General features: G+C 48.6%; 1 protein-coding gene across 2 annotated transcripts; it reads left to right on the plus strand.

Moving 5' to 3' along the window:
- The first annotated feature begins 7,866 nt into the window (after nucleotides 1-7,866).
- Nucleotides 7,867-13,577, plus strand: CTHRC1 (collagen triple helix repeat containing 1). 2 transcript variants are annotated; one of them, XM_068161204.1, is made up of 4 exons: nucleotides 7,867-8,066; nucleotides 10,802-11,023; nucleotides 11,630-11,846; nucleotides 13,083-13,577. In XM_068161204.1, exons 1-4 carry the CDS (start codon nucleotides 7,941-7,943, stop codon nucleotides 13,223-13,225), a joined length of 708 nt encoding a protein of 235 aa, XP_068017305.1. In that variant the 5' UTR covers nucleotides 7,867-7,940; the 3' UTR covers nucleotides 13,226-13,577. The 2 variants fall into 2 exon arrangements, with proteins under 2 accessions (XP_068017305.1, XP_068017307.1); XM_068161206.1 differs by having other exon boundaries at nucleotides 7,926-8,078.
- Nucleotides 13,578-18,110: the final 4,533 nt, after the last annotated feature.

Below are 18,110 nucleotides of genomic sequence, written 5' to 3' on the forward strand. Positions count from 1 at the left end.
AGAGATGTGTGAGGGAATGAGCACTGCCAACGTTTTTAATCCCTCCTGTGTCAGTGAGAAACTGAGCCAGAACAATGCTGGGAGTTGGTGCTGTGGATGCGGAGAGTTGTGAAGGGTTGAGAAGCTGAACCAGTTCTTTCATCTTACCATTTAGAGCTCTGCTTACAGACCTCCTTTGGATGACACAGACTACTGTGTGCCTGCTGCAACCTGCTTAAAATGCTGATACACATTGGAAATTGGTTGAGTATTTGCCCCTTTTCTTGGTAGCTCAGAAGAAGCTGTGTTGTAGTGCTGACTGCTCTATAAAATGAGAGATACCAAACAGTTGTGATGTTAGGGCTTCAAAGCAGATGCATTTTCCAAGAGCTGTGAAATGCTGAGCAGTGATCAAAACATGAATTGGAGGTGAGATCCATCAGTGGGAGATTGAGACCATAGCATTTGTGTGTTCCAGTTGTTTCTGGTCCAGAAACAACTAGCAGCCTGTGAATTCCAAAGGTGACTTTTATGGGTTGAGAGGTTGTGCTCTCGGCGTGCTTCAACCCTGAGATACCCAACCAGTAGCTGGAAAGTTAAACAGCTGCTTTGGTGCCCACAAAAATGGTGAGGGGAAAGGCACTGGAAAAGAAAGAGATGCAGAGATGGGTCAGGGCATGGGAGACTGCCCTGCAGGGATGGACTATAGAGGGGACAGCAATGTGCCCTTGTGGCCAAGAAGGCCAATGGGACCCTGGGGTGCATTCAGAGGAGTGTGTCAAGCAGATCAAGGGAGGTTCTCCTCCCCCTCTATTCTGCCTCAGTGAGGCCCCACCTGGAATATTGCTTCCAGTTCTGGGCTCCCCAGTTCAGGAGGGACAGAGATCTACTGGAGAGAGTCCAAGGGAGGGCTACAAGGGTGATGAAGGGCCTGCAGCACTGCGTGGTGAGGAGAGGCTGAGCGCCCTGGGGCTGGTTAGTCTGGAGAGGAGACGACTGAGAGGGGATCTGATCAATGTCTATCAATATCTGAGGGCTGGGGGTCAGGAAGGAAGGGACAAGGGACAGCCTCTGCTCACTGTGCCCTGGGATAGGACAAGGAACAGTGGGTGGAAACTACAGCAAAGGAGGTTCCACCTCAACATGGGGAAGAACTTTAAGGGTCACAGAGCCCTGAAGCAGGTTGCCCAGAGAGGCGGTGGAGTCTCCTCTGGAGACTTTCAAGCCCCATCTGGATGTGTTCCTGTGTGACCTGTGCTGGATTCTATGGCCCTGCTCTGGCAGTGGGGATGGACTCCAAGATCTCCAGAGGTCCCTTCCAACCCCTCACACCCTGTGGGGGGAAAGAAAAAAAAGGGAAGACAAAAAAGTAGTTCACATATTGCAAAATTACTCCATGATGAAAATGTCTCTCTCGTTTCTAACATTTAAAAGGTGCTGTTGGCAGATAAGAAGAAAAATACCTGCCCACAGCACCTCTCAAATGTTCTTTACCACTTTAAACCATTTTCCTTATTTAAACCTCTTAAGAAAAATCACAACTCAGGAATGAAGCACTCACAAGCTGTATCACAGTATCACTAAGTTTGGAAGAGACCTCAAAGATTGAGTCCAAGCTGTCACCACAGACCTCATGACTAGACCACGGCACCAAGTGCCACATCCAATCTCCTCTTGAACGCCTCCAGGGATGGTGACTCCACCACCTCCCTGGGCAGCACGTTCCAATAGCGAATGACTCTCTCAGTGAAGAACTTTCTCCTCACCTCGAGTCTAAACCTCCCCTGATGCAGCTTGAGACTGTGTCCTCTTGTTCTGGGGCTGGTTGCCTGGGAGAAGAGACCAACCCCTTCCTGGGTACAACCTCCCTTTAGGGAGTTGGAGAGAGCAAGAAGGTCTCCCCTGAGCCTCCTCTTCTCCAGGTCAACCCCAGCTCCCTCAGCCTCTCCTCACAGGGCTGTGCTCAAGGCCTCTCCCCAGCCTTGTTGCCCTTCTCTGGACATGTTCAAGTGTCTCAATGTCCTTCTTAAACTGAGGGGCCCAGAACTGGACACAGGACTCAAGGTGTGGCCTAACCAATGCTGAGTACAGGGCACAATGACTTCCCTGCTCCTGCTGGCCACACTGTTCCTGTAGCATCACAGCATGTTCCTTGGCAGCTGTTAATGGATTTACAGGGAGCTGTAGGTTGTGGGGCTTTTTACTTGGCTTAAAGGCAGTCAAACCCAGCTGAATGTCAGGAGAAAAACAAACTGCAACCCACACCAAACTACACTGAGATACGGAAAGGTTGAACTCCTTCAGGGGAAATATGCTCAGCATTCTGCAAAGCCCTGAAGAATGCAGCAGCTGAACAGGACAAGGAATCAGGTTTCCCTTTGAAGTTTGACCACCCAGCCTCAACGTGCAGTTTCAGAGGGCTGCACATCAAAGGAGAAAGGCTGCATCCCTCCCTTGACTCTGGCTGCTTGCTGCAGCAGCCTTTGAAGGTATCTCACTGCTCCCTTTGGCTGCCCTCACTGCTGGAGATCTCTGCTGGCATTAACCGCTGCTGTTTGCAGCAGCTCAGAGGGCTGGCACCCAAGCTCTCACATGGAAAGAGATGGTAGCTCCTGTGCATTGCCTTGTGCTTCACCCCTGCTTTTGGCCCTTGTCATCCTGTTTGTTTGTTGGTTTTGTTTAAAATGGGGTTTCATTTTTCTTTGCATTATTTTTCTTTGCATTATTTTTCTTTGCATTATTTTTCTTTGCATTATTTTTCTTTGCATTATTTTTCTTTGCATTATTTTTCTTTGCATTATTTTTCTTTGCATTATTTTTCTTTGCATTATTTTTCTTTGCATTATTTTTCTTTGCATTATTTTTCTTTGCATTATTTTTCTTTGCATTATTTTTCTTTGCATTATTTTTCTTTGCATTATTTTTCTTTGCATTATTTTTCTTTGCATTATTTTTCTTTGCATTATTTTTCTTTGCATTATTTTTCTTTGCATTATTTTTCTTTGCATTATTTTTCTTTGCATTATTTTTCTTTGCATTATTTTTCTTTGCATTATTTTTCTTTGCATTATTTTTCTTTGCATTATTTTTCTTTGCATTATTTTTCTTTGCATTATTTTTCTTTGCATTATTTTTCTTTGCATTATTTTTCTTTGCATTATTTTTCTTTGCATTATTTTTCTTTGCATTATTTTTCTTTGCATTATTTTTCTTTGCATTATTTTTCTTTGCATTATTTTTCTTTGCATTATTTTTCTTTGCATTATTTTTCTTTGCATTATTTTTCTTTGCATTATTTTTCTTTGCATTATTTTTCTTTGCATTATTTTTCTTTGCATTATTTTTCTTTGCATTATTTTTCTTTGCATTATTTTTCTTTGCATTATTTTTCTTTGCATTATTTTTCTTTGCATTATTTTTCTTTGCATTATTTTTCTTTGCATTATTTTTCTTTGCATTATTTTTCTTTGCATTATTTTTCTTTGCATTATTTTTCTTTGCATTATTTTTCTTTGCATTATTTTTCTTTGCATTATTTTTCTTTGCATTATTTTTCTTTGCATTATTTTTCTTTGCATTATTTTTCTTTGCATTATTTTTCTTTGCATTATTTTTCTTTGCATTATTTTTCTTTGCATTATTTTTCTTTGCATTATTTTTCTTTGCATTATTTTTCTTTTCAGACTTTAGTTTTTATTTTAGTTTATTTTTTATTTTGTTTTATTTTAGGTTTTATTTTATATTTTATTTCATTGTTGGACTAGAGTTTAACTACAATTAAAATCCAACCCATTGGGCAACCTCTACCCCACCTTCATGAGCTGTCTGCTTTGGCTCTCTGGAAGCAGAGCTCAGGGTACCCTTCTGATGTACCAGGATGAAATCCTCTTTTGGGTCTTTAAGCAGACTTCCATTGCTATTCAAAAGCTCTTGAGATGCAAAGTGTAATTAAAAGATTAAAAAACGTGCCTGGACATTGAGATCTGAGCTCTTTCATTAGTGCTTACTCCCTGTGTTTCAACTTGGTTCATCAAAATAAAGCTTTGCTTTATTCCAGGTCTTGCTGAAGTAATGACAAGCAGGAGATGTCTTTAAGCATTGCAAGGATCTGCCTTGGTTAGATGGCTCAGAGCTGCTTTCTCCACACAAGCAGGACCTGGAGCAGTGAGTAGTTTCTGCAAGAGGAGCTGGGTGGAATGCAGCACTTTTTGTGGAAGGGAAGTGCTAAATGGGCACTGAGTACTGGGCATAGGTGAGCTGGAGGCTCACAGATCTCCAGCCTCGAGAGCATGCTCTCAGGTGTGACGACACCAGAGTCAGGAGAGAACAGTGAAGGGAAGTGCAGTGATACTTTAGGAGTCACTTTTAACACAGGGAGTGAAGAGAAACAAGAAGAAACCTGTAACAAATTTCCCTGAGCTCTTAACTCGGGCTTTCTTCCACAGCAGCACAGACAGCTCTTTGTCTCCTCGATCAGGCAGGCTGCAAAGAGCCACTGGAGAAATTCAACAGCCTTGTCTGATCTCAGCCTCCTTTTAAACCAACTGAAAACTCACCCTAAAATAGCAGTTAGTTAACAAGAACTAAATGATTAACTTCACAATTAAAAGCCCTAAAGGTAGATCAGGAAAGATCCTGAGTGTTGTGGTGCTGAGTACAGTATTGCTGAGCCTGAGCTCTCTGCTGCTGAGCCTGGGCTATGCACATGTTCCCCAAAGCAACGCATAGGCAGGACTGACAGTCAGCATTCCCACATGGCACCAGAACAGGAACCATATACAGCAGGAAGACTCAAAAGCAGATGAAAGGTCCAGGTCTTGGCACTTGCCTTACTGGGCCTCTTTAGGCTCGGGATCCTCAGCCCTGAACCTTCTGTAGTATTTTGCCACCACTGCCTGGTTTTCCTGCTTGTGAAAAGCCACAAGAAGCACAGTTCCCATCTGAGAAGAATCTGCTTGTGAGTGGTTAAAGCTGCTCCTCACTGTGCACAGAGACTCTTCCACCAGATCTTGGTCATCTCTACCACATTTGGAATATTGGCTTGGTCTTTCAGTGCAGTGGGTTCCCATGAGAAAAAGCTCCTAATCCTTCCTCCTGGAATTGTTTCACTTTGAGAAGATCAAGGAATTGGTAGCAATTATTTACTGGTGACTTCAAAGCAGTGCTCTAACAAATAGCACTTATAGACTGGAAGAATTTGCAGTCTGGAGGAAAGAAGGCTCCAAGAAGACCTAATTGTGGCCTTCCACAGTGGGCAACCTCTGGAACTGAAACATCTAATAGCTGAGGTGAGTGGAAACACAGCTGGATACAAGCACATCCTTCTCTCCATGTTTGGGAGAGACTGTGTGAGAGAGCTCAAGCTGCATCAGAGAGACCACTCATGAGACCAGCCTGGTGGTGTGAGCATCTCTGCAGGTGAGGTACTGACAGCACCACAGTGACCTTGCATGAGCCTGCCCAGGTTGTACAGCAGCAGTCTGATGGTATGGAAGACTTCAGTGGCATTTAAATGGTGGAGGTGTGCAGCTCATCAGCTTTGCTGGTGTTTGTAAAGCTACATATAAAAGGTGAATCCTGTATCACATGGCAGTAAGGGTAAGATGAAGGAATTGATAGTTGACATAATACATACCCTGGTTTGAAGATGCTTAGGCAAGTTCATGACAGCAGCTCCTTTTGTCAGGGGAGAATTCAAGGCAAAGGAGATCAGTAGTTCTGATTCAAGTATCTCACCAGCATCCAACAACAGTTGCTGCCCTCAGAAGCATTTAAATATATCAAAACCCCCAGAGCTTAAGCCTAGCAGATGGCAAGGCTTGCCTGGACTGAAGCAGGCTGAGGAGGATGTTGATGTTCCTGTTTTCCAGATGGTAATGCACATTGCAAGTCAAATGAGCACTACAAACTGCACGGTGCCCTTAGCAGAGCTCAAAGCAGATGTCCCAACATTATTTGCTAGGACCTTCTCTTACAGTGTTCCTCAGCTTGCTTCCCCCAGCAAACCCAACCCCTTAGCCTTTAAAAGCTTCTAGCCCAGACCCAAACTCCAGTGGTGACAACCCCAGGCACAGAAATGCATATGAGGGGATGTGCAGGCCATGTTAACCACAGAACAGAGCACTTGTGTTAGGAAGGTGCTCGGTGCTGCAGTGCTGTGTGCTTCAGCTGCTGCACCTTGCCTAGAGAAATGGGGGGGTGGTGGTGGAGGACTTGGTCTCCTGAGCTCCCTCCCAACCTCTGGTGTACTGTGAAATTGGCTCTGTAATACAGGAGCCTGGCAGTCTGAGCAGGAATGTGCCTTAGTAACAGCCCAATTTGATGCTGGGGATCCCCAGCCTCTTGGTAGTGATGCTTCTGTGGACCTGCACCTTACAGAAAGCTCAGACATTGCCATCTTCATTGGCACCAATCCTGACCAGAGGCAGGACTGTTTGCAGGCAGAGACACACAGCTGCACAGTGAAGCCTCTGCATGTCCATGGATGTTCACTGAGGCTGTCACAGAAGCAACTGCTCTAATTAAGGATTTACATAATGCCATAAACCTTCCCACTGCTGTGGGATCCACGATTTGCCAGCTGTGTTATGAAGCTGGCTGGGCTGCACTGCTGCAGTCACAGAGCAGGAGCCCAGGCCGGGCTGGTGTTCTCAGGACAGCGTGTGACCTGTGGTGCAGATCTCATGTCACTGCTTCGTTCAGGCAGTACGGTCATGGAAGGGGGGAAAGACAGAAGTGCCTTCAGGTGCTCTCAGAGCGACAGGAAGAGGTTTAGGTTAAACTAAAATGGGGTTCTGCACCATCTAGTGTGAACGGCTCTGCAGTTGGGAACATAAATCCCTGCGGGAGCAGTGTGTGGGTGTGTTGGAGCTTATCTCCCCCTTCTGGAAACTCCACCTCTGCAAGGATCTAAAATGTCAAGAGGATGGGGCTGGGCTCCTTGCAGAGGTGCCCAGGGAGTGGACAAGGGGCAACGGATACAAGCTGCAACGCAGGAGGTTTTGCTTGAAGGTAAGGACAAACGTCTTTACTTTTAGGGTGCCAGAGCACTGGGACAGGCTGTCCAAGAGAGGTTGTGGAGTCTCCTTCTCTGGAGTCATTCAAACCCCGAACAAGGCAAGCCTGCCTTACCAAGTGGGGGGTGGACTAGATGGTCTAGAGAGGTCCCTCCCAGCCCCTACCCTTCTGTGAGTCTGTGAAATCCCACGGAGGTTGCAGCCTGCAGAAGTTATCTTCCAAATACTTGTTATTTTTACCTGGAACGCTGGAAGCCATGCAGCGTTCTTTATTTCCTAGTGCTCTCATTGTGGTGGAAAGTAAAACACTGTTTGAAGTGACAGTGAAAGGAGATGGGCTCTGCTGGTTTGCTGAGGTCTTTTCCCCTGCTGCTAAACTGACAACGTTCAATCGGGCAATACTAAGTTCTTCGACGAAAGTCCAAATGCCGCTGCTGTGTGAAGAATTTCGTGTCCTTTCCTTGTGCTTCTGTGCAGACAGAATCAGTGGTTTAAACCCATCTGCTGCTTTTATCGCCGTTTCCACTCAAGGTGCGTCAGGCTCCGGCCATCTCCTGGCAGAAGGGCTCCTGCATCAGAGAGGTGCCCGCACAGCAGCTCCTGGCAGACCCGCAGAGGGTTGTGTGGTGCTCCGAGGTGGGTGTCCGCCGCCCCTGCAGCCCTGCGGCCGCTTGACACAGCACGGTGCGGCCGGGGCTGCCGGCAACGCCCGGGTAGAGATCGGCGGGGCCCGGCCCGAGGGGGCGGGAGCCCCCCGGCCCCCGTGCCAATGGCTGCGGGGGGACGGCTCTGCCTGGACGTTCCCGCTCGGTTACGGGATGGAAATTCCCGGCCTCTCCGGGGAGGGAGCTTAGGCTATGCTCTGAAAGGCTCATTTATCCCCGCGCTGCCGCCCAGAGCGGCGGACCCGGGCCCCTTGGCAGCAGCCTCCCCTCCGCTCTCACCATGCTCCGCGCCCCGGCCGCCGCCGTGGCCCCACTGCTGCTGCTGCTGGCGCTGCTGCTGGCGGCCCCGCCAGCCGGCCGCTCCGACAGCCCCAAGGGGAAGCAGAAGGCGCTCCGGCAGCGGGAGGTGCTGGATATGGTGAGGGGGAGCGGCGGGGGGCGGCTGGGGTGGAAGCGACAGGGCGGCCGGAGGACGGCTCGGCCGCTGCTTTATTGCAAAGCTTGGACAAAAGCGGAAAACCGTCGGGGTCTGGGACCTCAGGCGGCCGCGGCCGGCCCTGGGGGCTCCTTCCTCATGCTGCTTCTCCCCTCCCCGTGCTGAATCGGGAAAGTGCTGAGAGGGTGGGACGGGAGCTGGCTGGAACCGCGGGGGGTCGGCGGCTGGGTGCGTGTCTCCGTGGTGCTCTCGCTCGGCTCGGAGCCTGAGGGTCCTGCCCTTAAAGCCGGCGCCGTCTCCTGCTGCTCCCGAGCCGGCGAGGAGGCACCGCGATGGGAAGCCCTGCGCCCAGCCGGGCTTTGCCCGCGACCCGGGCAGCGCTGGAATCTCACCGCTCCTGCAGCGCGGGCAATGAGAGCTGCTTGATTACTAACAGGATGGTGGAGAAATCGCACACCACAGAAAGAGCCATGGAAGAGCTGTGCTTCAGGTGCTGCGAAGGCTATGTCTATTCCTTGGATTTCCATCAGTGCAAGTCCCCTTTGGCTCCTGGGCTGCGTACTGCTGTTTGCAGTTCCATTGCAGCTGGAAACGTGAATGCGTTGGGACTATCCCGTCTCAGGGACAGGAGAAAGGAGGGAGATTTTCCAGTCACTGGAATGTAGAAAGCAGATGTGAAGCTCGTTCCGTGAGCTGCTGGACTGTTGTTCATCTCCTGTGGAAGATCAGTGGCGGGGCCATTTCTGCCATGATCATCAGAGACATCCCCCAAAGTGATGTGCTGGAAGCGCCATTGGTAGCAAAGACCCTTCCCTTCCACACTGCTTTTTGCTTGCATTGTGGAAATCGAATTGCATCGAAAGAGAGGTGTTTGCACACATGGAGGAGCTCACAGTTTCTGTGGGAGTAGTGTTTCGGGGTCCTCCGTTTCTCTTGCCTTGCTCCATGCTTTAGGATGCAGCAAAGTGCAGGTAAACAGATGGCATCTGAGTCAGGCACAGCCCCGTGGCACAGAGGGCTTCAGCCTTCCAGGGCAGAATGAAGGCACATCCCAGAGGGGATCCTGCCTTTAGCAGATGTTTTAAAATATTTCCAGCTTAGGAGAGGCTGACAGACTGGATTTGGTAAGCAGAGATGGATTTAGTTGGCGTGGAGCCTGAAGCCCAAGTAATGCTTTCACTCCCATACATTTTTGGGTTGTGCAGTGGCTAAGCCACACTCCCTTGCAGGGCTGGTGGGGGCAGCTCTTCTTTCCTGGTAGCCCGGAGGGACAGGGAGGTGGCAGCTCTGCGCTTCAGCGGCCCCAGTTCTGCTGATTTCCACGTCCTCAGGATTTCTGTGGTAACAGTCACTGCTTCTGTGGTGAGCCAGGCGCTGCTACAAATCCGGTCCCACTGGGAAGTAGCAGCAGAAGCAGATAACCAGCGCTGTGTGAGACAGAAACGGCTTTGCAGTGTTCCTGCAGTCCCTGGGTGGGTGTGTGCCTTGCCAAGGAGCTTGGGCTCCAGATCACTTTCTTTTACAACGTAGCCATCTCGATGACAGTATCTCAGTTTCCACTGCTATTTGCCAACATTGTTTTCCTTGGTGAAGGTAGTAAGGGAGTGCCAGCCTCCACTCGTCCAACTCTCTTCAAATAGTCACCAATTTTATGTATGGAGTGCCTCCAACTGAGCCTGCGATGCCCATGCACCAAAGCACAAAGGAGCAACCCCAGAAGAAGGAAGTTCACCGTTGTGACCAAGGAGAGAGGGCGGGGCAGCAGTTCCCAGCTCTGTAGTGCAGATAGCAGCATGGCTTGCAGAGGGGCAGCAGCTGAGAGAAATGGGTGTGAGAAAGGGGAAGAGCAGAATGTAGTCACCTGTGGAGAGCTGCAGTGAAGACTGCAGGCAGCTGCCAGTCACCAGATGGAGGAGCATTTAAAGTGAAAGCTGTGCCATCACCAGCTCCTGCAGGTTCCTGCTCAGTGCTGCTGTGCCTGCTCCACCAGCTCCACGCATGGGTGCTCGCCCTGGCATCCAGCACACGTGCCACCGTGGGAAGGAGCTCTGGGCTGCCCAAACCTCATACAGTGTGAAGGCAGAGTGTGTTCACTTGCACCATTTGACCTTGCCCACGATTGTGATGTTAGGGATGATGTTGCTGTGCCATCCTCCCATCTGTGCCTTCCCACTGCTACCAAAGGGGATTCCCCGTTCAGGATTATTCTGGGGTGCAGCTTACCCCATTCATACCAACATCCAGCATGCTGTGTGAGGTCTGGAGTCTGACTGCTGTGCCTTGACTGTTGCAATGTGATTCTGTCCCAGGAAGCTGGCATTGACCTTGGCTCTCTATGAAATGCAGAAGCCTCTCTACTGTTGGTTGTTATTTTGTTAGCTTTATTTACTTTTTAATGGAAGTTTATCAGCTGAGACAGTTAACAGTTAACATCTAACTGAAGTTTTCCAACAGGTTTTAGTCCTTGGACTAGGGCAATTGGTAATTCTAGGACTTATGCCTCTTTCCATAAAATCATTGGCTTCTTAATTGGCAGCACATCCTGCTGCTGCTTATCTTTGAAACGTTATTTTGCTTTCCCACTCCCTCTGTGGAGACATTTTCTGGCTGATTTAGCCCCTTGGCTTGTGTCTCCACAGGGGTTCTGTGTTGTGCTTAACTTGGTGTTAGCAGACATAAGCAGCAAGGTCTGTTGTGTGTTTCAGTACAATGGCATGTGCTTGCAAGGCCCCAGTGGCGTTCCTGGACGGGATGGAAACCCAGGAGCCAACGGCATCCCTGGGACACCTGGGATCCCAGGCCGGGACGGGCTGAAGGGGGAGAAGGGCGAGTGCATGCGCGAGAGCATCGACGAGGCCTGGACCCCCAACTTCAAGCAGTGCTCCTGGAGTGCACTTAACTACGGCATCGATCTTGGCAAGATAGCGGTGAGTTAGCTGTGCCTGGGGGGGCTGCACTTCCCCAGCCACAGCTGGCTCCAGGCCTGCCTTCCTCAGCTGGGCAGCACAACCCTGCACATTTTTGTGTTGGAGGGTGTGAAGCCAGAGGTTTAGCAGCTGTGGATTGATCTCAGCTGTGTTTTCCAGCTGCGTGCCCCTTTCATTTCTCTAGTAGTGTTTCAAAAGAATGCTGTGGCTGGTCTAAGAGTGCCTTTAGAAGGTCTGAGCTGTAACTGTAAGGCTGTGAGCCACACTACCAAAAATGTACCTCCAGCTCCCTTTCCCCTTATCCTTTCCCCTTTCCCCTTTCCCCTTTCCCCTTTCCCCTTTCCCCTTTCCCCTTTCCCCTTTCCCCTTTCCCCTTTCCCCTTTCCCCTTTCCCCTTTCCCCTTTCCCCTTTCCCCTTTCCCCTTTCCCCTTTCCCCTTTCCCCTTTCCCCTTTCCCCTTTTCCCCCCAGAGGGCAGGACCTACAGGGTTTAGCCCAAACACTCTGAAAGAAACACCAATCTCTTTCTACCATGCATTTGGGAGTATGGAAGGCAAGCAGGTTGAAATGCAGAGGTTGCTACCAAAGCCCTTTTGCCTCCCCTCAGGAATGCACCTTCACCAAGATGCGCTCCAGCAGCGCTCTCCGAGTCCTCTTCAGCGGCTCGCTGCGGCTCAAGTGCAGGAGTGCCTGCTGCCAGCGCTGGTACTTCACTTTCAATGGAGCAGAGTGTGCTGGGCCACTGCCCATCGAAGCCATCATCTATTTAGATCAAGGAAGCCCAGAGCTGAACTCTACTATCAACATACACCGAACGTCTTCAGGTAGGTGTGCCGAGAGAGGCAGTAGGAGACAGCTGCAGAGTGCACTCTGCCTTAGGAAGACAAAAAGGCTGAGGGAAGAGGTTAAGGAGTGGCCAGCTGACACTTGTTGCCCTCACTCTGCTGCCCCACAGGTGACTATGAATAGTAGCAGTACTAGAACTATGAAGAGGACTTTGTGGTATCTTTCGTGGTACTTGTCCTGCAGTTTAGAAGTGGAGGTTTCTAGCCAGACAGTTCTACTGCTCTACTCTCAGCCATTCTGCTCTCCTATGGAGACAGGCTGAGAGAGTTGGGGTTGCTCAGTCTGGAGAGAAGGCTCTGGGGGGTGGGACCTTAGAGCTGCCTTCCAATACCTGTAGGGATCCTCTAGGAAGGCTGCAGAGCGACTTCTCCTGAGGGTGTGCAGCAATAGCACAAGGGGGAATAGTTTTAAGCTGAGAGAGAGTAGGTTTAGACTGGATCTTGGGAAGTTCTTCAGTCAGAGGGTGGTGGGATACTGGAACAGGCTGCCCAGGGAGGCTGTGGATGCCTCCTCCCTGAGGGTGTTGAAGGCCAGGCTGGATGAGTCCTTGAGCAGCTGAGTCTAGGTGAGAGGTGTCCCAGCCCATGGTGGGGAGGTTGGAGGAGATGAGCTCTGAGGTCCCTTCCAACCTGAGCCATTCTAGGGTTCTATGCTTTATCTCAGTACTGTTTCATGCCTGCATTAAATCTAATGTCTAGAGCTATGACAGTTCTTTTTCACCAAGGGGTAGGACCCACTTGTCTTCATGAACCCACCTCCAGCTAGTGGTGCTAGTAGGTAAAAAAGGGCAGCAGCAGCAGAACTTTGTGGAGAAGCAGTGAATTAGGAGTGCAAAAGGTTACAGGTTGGCAATCCCCTTTGCAGGGCTTAGCTGTGGCAGCCAGGTATGGTTGTGTCTCTGTTCCCCTCCCTCCCCATCTCTGCTGAAAAGATGGCAGGATGGGATTGAAGGCACATCCTAGCTACCAGCTGGTAAACATGGTCATGGAAGAAAGCAGATAGAGCTGCTGTGTAGCCATCTTGGGGAGTGTGATGTGCTTCAGGTACTGCAACAGACACTGAGAAGCAGGATGGACAAAGAGTGGCTCTGACCTGTTGCCACACCTCTGAGTCACTGCTTGTAGTTCTGACAGTGCTCCTCAGGTTTAACTAACTAGCATGGGCTTGCTGTGGGCTGTGGAACACAAAGTGACCCCATTTTTGTCTTTAACCAGTGGAAGGTCTGTGTGAAGGCATCAGTGCTGGCTTGGTGGACATTGCCATCTGGGTTGGGACTTGCTCAGATTATCCAAGGGGAGATGCTTCGACTGGATGGAATTCAGTCTCCCGAATCATCATTGAAGAACTGCCAAAATAATTTCCCCTCCCTTTTTTTTATAGATATATATATATGTTTTTTGTTTGGTACACTTTTCTTCAGGATTTATTTCTGTAGAGTTGGATGCAAGCATTTGACTGAAAGGCATCAATCTCCTGGATCTGTAGTCTTTGCCTAGCCTTTTGTCTCGCTGCTTCTTGCACATTGCAGAGGCTTTTCTATCGCCATCATTTTAGACTCTAAATATCAAACCCAAGTTCATTAGCCTTTTAAACTGTCTTACCTATGAAAATATACCTCCATGTAAAGAGTCAACTGTAACTTTTTGTATCAATAAATAGGACCTTTTACAAAAAAAAAGAGAAAAAGACATCCAGGCTCTTTTACTGACCACCACATTGGCTGAAGGGATGTCCCATGGGGTTATGATACATGTTGGAGATGATTTCATAAGACTTCATAGAAAGTGCTATAAAAGTAAACTCAAAGTAAACGTGCTTTTAGCCTTTGGAGACCATATGTAGCATCTGCTCCTGTAGACCTGACTCCAGAATAGGATGCTCTTGCTGTTACAGTCTTAAGTCTCTTAGCAAACTCCTGGTGATCTGGGGAGGAACAATCCCATGGACCAGTACAGGTTTGGGACTGACCTCTGGGAGAGCAGTGTAAGTGAAAGGGAGCTGGCAGTACTAGTGGACAGGATGACCAGGAGCCAGTAACGTACCCTTGTGGCCAAGAAGGCCTGGGGCATCCTGGGGTGTATCAGAAGGGGTGTGGCTAGCAGGTCGAGAGAGGTTCTCCTCTCCCTCTACTGTGTCCTGGTGAGGCCACAGCTGGAATACTGTGTCCAGTTCTGGGCACCTCAGTTCAAGAAGGACCTCAGGGAACTGCTTGAAAGAGTCCAGCACAGAGCCACAAAGCTGCTGCAGGCAGTGGAACATCTCCCTGCTGAGGACAGGCTGAGGGAGCTGGGGCTCTTGAGCTTGGAGGAGAGGACCTGAGGGGTGCTCTCATTGCTGGTGATAAAGATGTACAGGGCAGTATGGGGAGGACAGAGCCAGGCTCTGCTCAGGGATGTCCAATGACAGGACAGGGGGTGCAAGGTGGAGCAGAGGAGGTGCCAAGGAACAGAAGGGAAAACTTTGTCACTGTGAGGGTGCCAGAGACCTGGAGCAAGCTGCCCAGAGAGGTTGTGGAGTCTCCTCTGGAGACTTTCAAAACCCACCTGGATGTGTTCCTGTGTGACCTGCACTAGGTGATCTTGCTCTGGCAGGGGGGCTGGACTGGATGATCTTTGGAGAGCCTGTCCAACCCATAACATTCTGTGATGCTGTGACTTAACTGTGCCCTAGATGATGTGGTAGGAGTTCAATACCTCATCCTGAATAATTAAGTAGAAATAGACTATGCAAGGTCTCTTTCCCTCTTTAACTTCTTTAATGACTGCTTCTCCACTCCTAGCATGCAGATAGTAATTTCTCAGTTACAAAACTTAATGTCATTGCTCCAAAAAACTAAATTCTGGATTTATCCTTTCAGGCAGAGAGCAATTGCTTTGGTGTCAATTAAATGCTAGATAGATTAAATAGTTTGGAAGACACAGAAGTGAGGCAGGTTAGAATGCCTTGGCATCTTCCAGGCTGGACAAGTGTCAGCACTGCTCAGGCCAGCACAGTTTGCTTCCCTTTTGTTAAGTGTTTCCTTCTAAAGGCCATAAAAAATTGTCCAGATTCTGAAGGGAAGCCACAGTCATATCACCAAACCAAACTGAAATGAGTGAAAAAAGGCAAAAAGCTTGTACAAGGTGCAGAAAGCTGAAAGTAAGAGGGGAAACAAACCAAACCAGCATGAAATCTGAGATAAGGAATCGAGTTCATCTAGTTGTGGTTAAATCTCTGCTTTTCCTCCCTCTTCTTGCTTTTCCTCCCTCTTCTTGCTTTTCCTCCCTCTTCTTGCTTTTCCTCCCTCTTCTTGCTTTTCCTCCCTCTTCTTGCTTTTCCTCCCTCTTCTTGCTTTTCCTCCCTCTTCTTGCTTTTCCTCCCTCTTCTTGCTTTTCCTCCCTCTTCTTGCTTTTCCTCCCTCTTCTTGCTTTTCCTCCCTCTTCTTGCTTTTCCTCCCTCTTCTTGCTTTTCCTCCCTCTTCTTGCTTTTCCTCCCTCTTCTTGCTTTTCCTCCCTCTTCTTGCTTTTCCTCCCTCTTCTTGCTTTTCCTCCCTCTTCTTGCTTTTCCTCCCTCTTCTTGCTTTTCCTCCCTCTTCTTGCTTTTCCTCCCTCTTCTTGCTTTTCCTCCCTCTTCTTGCTTTTCCTCCCTCTTCTTGCTTTTCCTCCCTCTTCTTGCTTTTCCTCCCTCTTCTTGCTTTTCCTCCCTCTTCTTGCTTTTCCTCCCTCTTCTTGCTTTTCCTCCCTCTTCTTGCTTTTCCTCCCTCTTCTTGCTTTTCCTCCCTCTTCTTGCTTTTCCTCCCTCTTCTTGCTTTTCCTCCCTCTTCTTGCTTTTCCTCCCTCTTCTTGCTTTTCCTCCCTCTTCTTGCTTTTCCTCCCTCTTCTTGCTTTTCCTCCCTCTTCTTGCTTTTCCTCCCTCTTCTTGCTTTTCCTCTTCTTTTTTCCCTGAAGAGGCTGTAAGATTTCCGCCCCCCCCCCCCCCCGACATCTCTCACCTCGGTAGCTCTTGTTAAGGCTGCTAGAGGAGCGGAGCACACCTGCAGCTAGGAGAGCATTCAGGCTTTCCCCACTGCATGTCTGAAACAGCTTGTGTGTGATACTGCTGCAAGCCAGGACGTTACACAGTTAGTATTTTGTCTCTGAAGAGCTGGGCTGTTTTCATTGGCATGGAGGATAGGTTTGAAGGTATCTGAACACAAACAAGGTACTGTGAGCTAAGCTGTGGTGTGAATGCACAGGATGCCAGTTAATATACAGTAGCTGATTGTGTACATACATGCTTGCAGCCTGTCTTTGCATTTATCCTGGAGCACAGCTCAACTCTTCTGGGCTTGGAGCAGACCAATCCAGGGCAGTAAGTGCACAACTTTTAATCCTTCCTTTGCATTTATTCATACATCTTCAAAATAGGTTTTGGACCCTGGGTAGCAGAGCTAACTTTGTGTTTCATTAAACTCATTTTGGGTGCTGAAACACACAGAAACCCAAGTGAGCACTCTGCAAAGGCAGAAGTTAGTAGCTGTTAGGGATCTGGACAGGAATTTCCATGGTCAATGTCCAGTAAACTTGCTCTTGAGCTGAGCACACATGGAAACTTTCACCATAAACCCCAAGGCTGGCCAGAATGGTTGCATGGCATTGGCAGATGAGATGATCAGTAAAGAGGATGGGATCCTGGAGGAGGAAGTGTAAAGTAGACACGAGAGTATCAACTGAACCAAGCAAGTGAGCTGCTGAATGAAGATCCAAACTATTGAGCAGTTTCTGTAGCCTTTCAGGTTTTAACTTAAAACTGAAACCAAATCTCTATTCTGTTCATTTTTGGGAGGGAAGGGGGGAAAGCCTTGTTTCTGCTTTAGGTTAGCCTTGTGTGAAGCAGGAAACTTCTCTAAGTGATTGTCCTGGTGTTTTTCTGGGTAGCATTCTCTGCTCCTAATGAAACTGATCGTTTCTCCCTACCTGCTGAGTAATTGTTGCAAATTTATTTCCTCCTTAGTTCAGAGAGACTTCTGAATACCTTCCCCTTCCCAGCAGAAGGCAGATGTTATGGCTAATAATGTCTTCTCTTAAAGAGCTTGAAACAGACCCCAGCAAGGGCAGATCTCCTTACCAGCCATCACTGCCATGCAGCCAAACCTCACTACACCACCAGTGCACTGAGATGAGCTGTAATGTAGGTTATCAAAGCTAGCAATCAAGGGATTATTACAGTCCTTGCCTTAGAGCAAATCAGAAGCTATTCATGGACTCCTTTTTGTTGTTGTTTTAAAGCAAGTCCTGTGCACAGTATTTTTTTAGACTACTTATAGAGTTGGGGTTTTTGTGTGTCTCTGTTTGTTGGTTGGTTTGTCCCCAGGGAGTATTGTTGAAAATAAGCATGGTCACAATTGCTGTTACAGTGATTTGAAAGCTCCATCACTGTGGGATCACTAGGGTAAAAACCACCCTCAGTTTTAAAATGTAAGCATTTCCTTCGTGATATTTGGTCAGCTGTTTCAGTCATGGAGATGGATTCTTGCTCAGGGAGTGATAGAGAGGGCAGGCAGGGGAGAGGGAAAAGGAATTAGGAGTCAACTATGCATACAACATCCACTTTGGTCTGGTGCTAGAAGCAAGCCAAAGCCCCCAATGCAGATGTGTCCTGGTATGAGAGAAGAGGAGGGTTTCATCAGGCTGGCAGCCATTCAAAGCCAAGAGTGTACAGCTCTTCTACAACACAGTTTGGCTTCCCAAGCTGCACCCTGCTGAGGCAGCATTTTTGTGTTGAATGAGCAATGGAATTTGGAGCATTCCATGTCCAACAATCTGGCAGCACAGAGGTGGGTGCAGAAGAGTGCTGTAAACAGCTACAGACATACTTTTTGTATGAGGCTCAGATGAAGATTTAAGGGAGTTCTGACAGACCCCAGAGTTGCTTTTGTCTCTTTCCCACTTCTGTAGGAGCAGAAACTGACCAGCTGTTATCTTGAGGCTTGTCAAAACAGTTCAGTCTGCTACTCCAGGCAGGCCAGGGTGAGCTGAACTGCTGCACAGCTGCCTTCACCCAGCCACAGTGCTATTCTTTCACAGTGCAGAGACATCTGTTTCAGGCAGACACAGCTGATTCAGAGAGGAAGGCAGCAGAGCAGGAACATTCCGTAGGAGAGATGTTGGCAGGGCTTTATTGTCTCCAGGTTCTGTCCTCAAAAGCACTAGATCAGCTCACAGTGGTGAGGAAGGCTGCTGAACCAAATCTCTCCCAGGTCATAAATATAAAAGACACATTCC

Source organism: Melanerpes formicivorus, unplaced genomic scaffold (assembly GCF_026170545.1).
Source record: "Melanerpes formicivorus ecotype bairdi unplaced genomic scaffold, bMelFor1.0.p_v2 SCAF_56, whole genome shotgun sequence".
In the NCBI taxonomy this organism is placed as follows: domain Eukaryota; kingdom Metazoa; phylum Chordata; class Aves; order Piciformes; family Picidae; genus Melanerpes; species Melanerpes formicivorus.

Excerpts from the sequence above, each read along its gene's own strand:
- CTHRC1 (XM_068161206.1), top strand. The coding sequence starts at position 7,941 with ATGCTCCGCGCCCCGGCCGCCGCCGTGGCCCCACTGCTGCTGCTGCTG. Across the intron at positions 8,079-10,801 it reads AGCGGGAGGTGCTGGATATG|TACAATGGCATGTGCTTGCA; the intron begins GTGAGGGGGAGC and ends TGTGTGTTTCAG. Across the intron at positions 11,024-11,629 it reads TCGATCTTGGCAAGATAGCG|GAATGCACCTTCACCAAGAT; the intron begins GTGAGTTAGCTG and ends GCCTCCCCTCAG.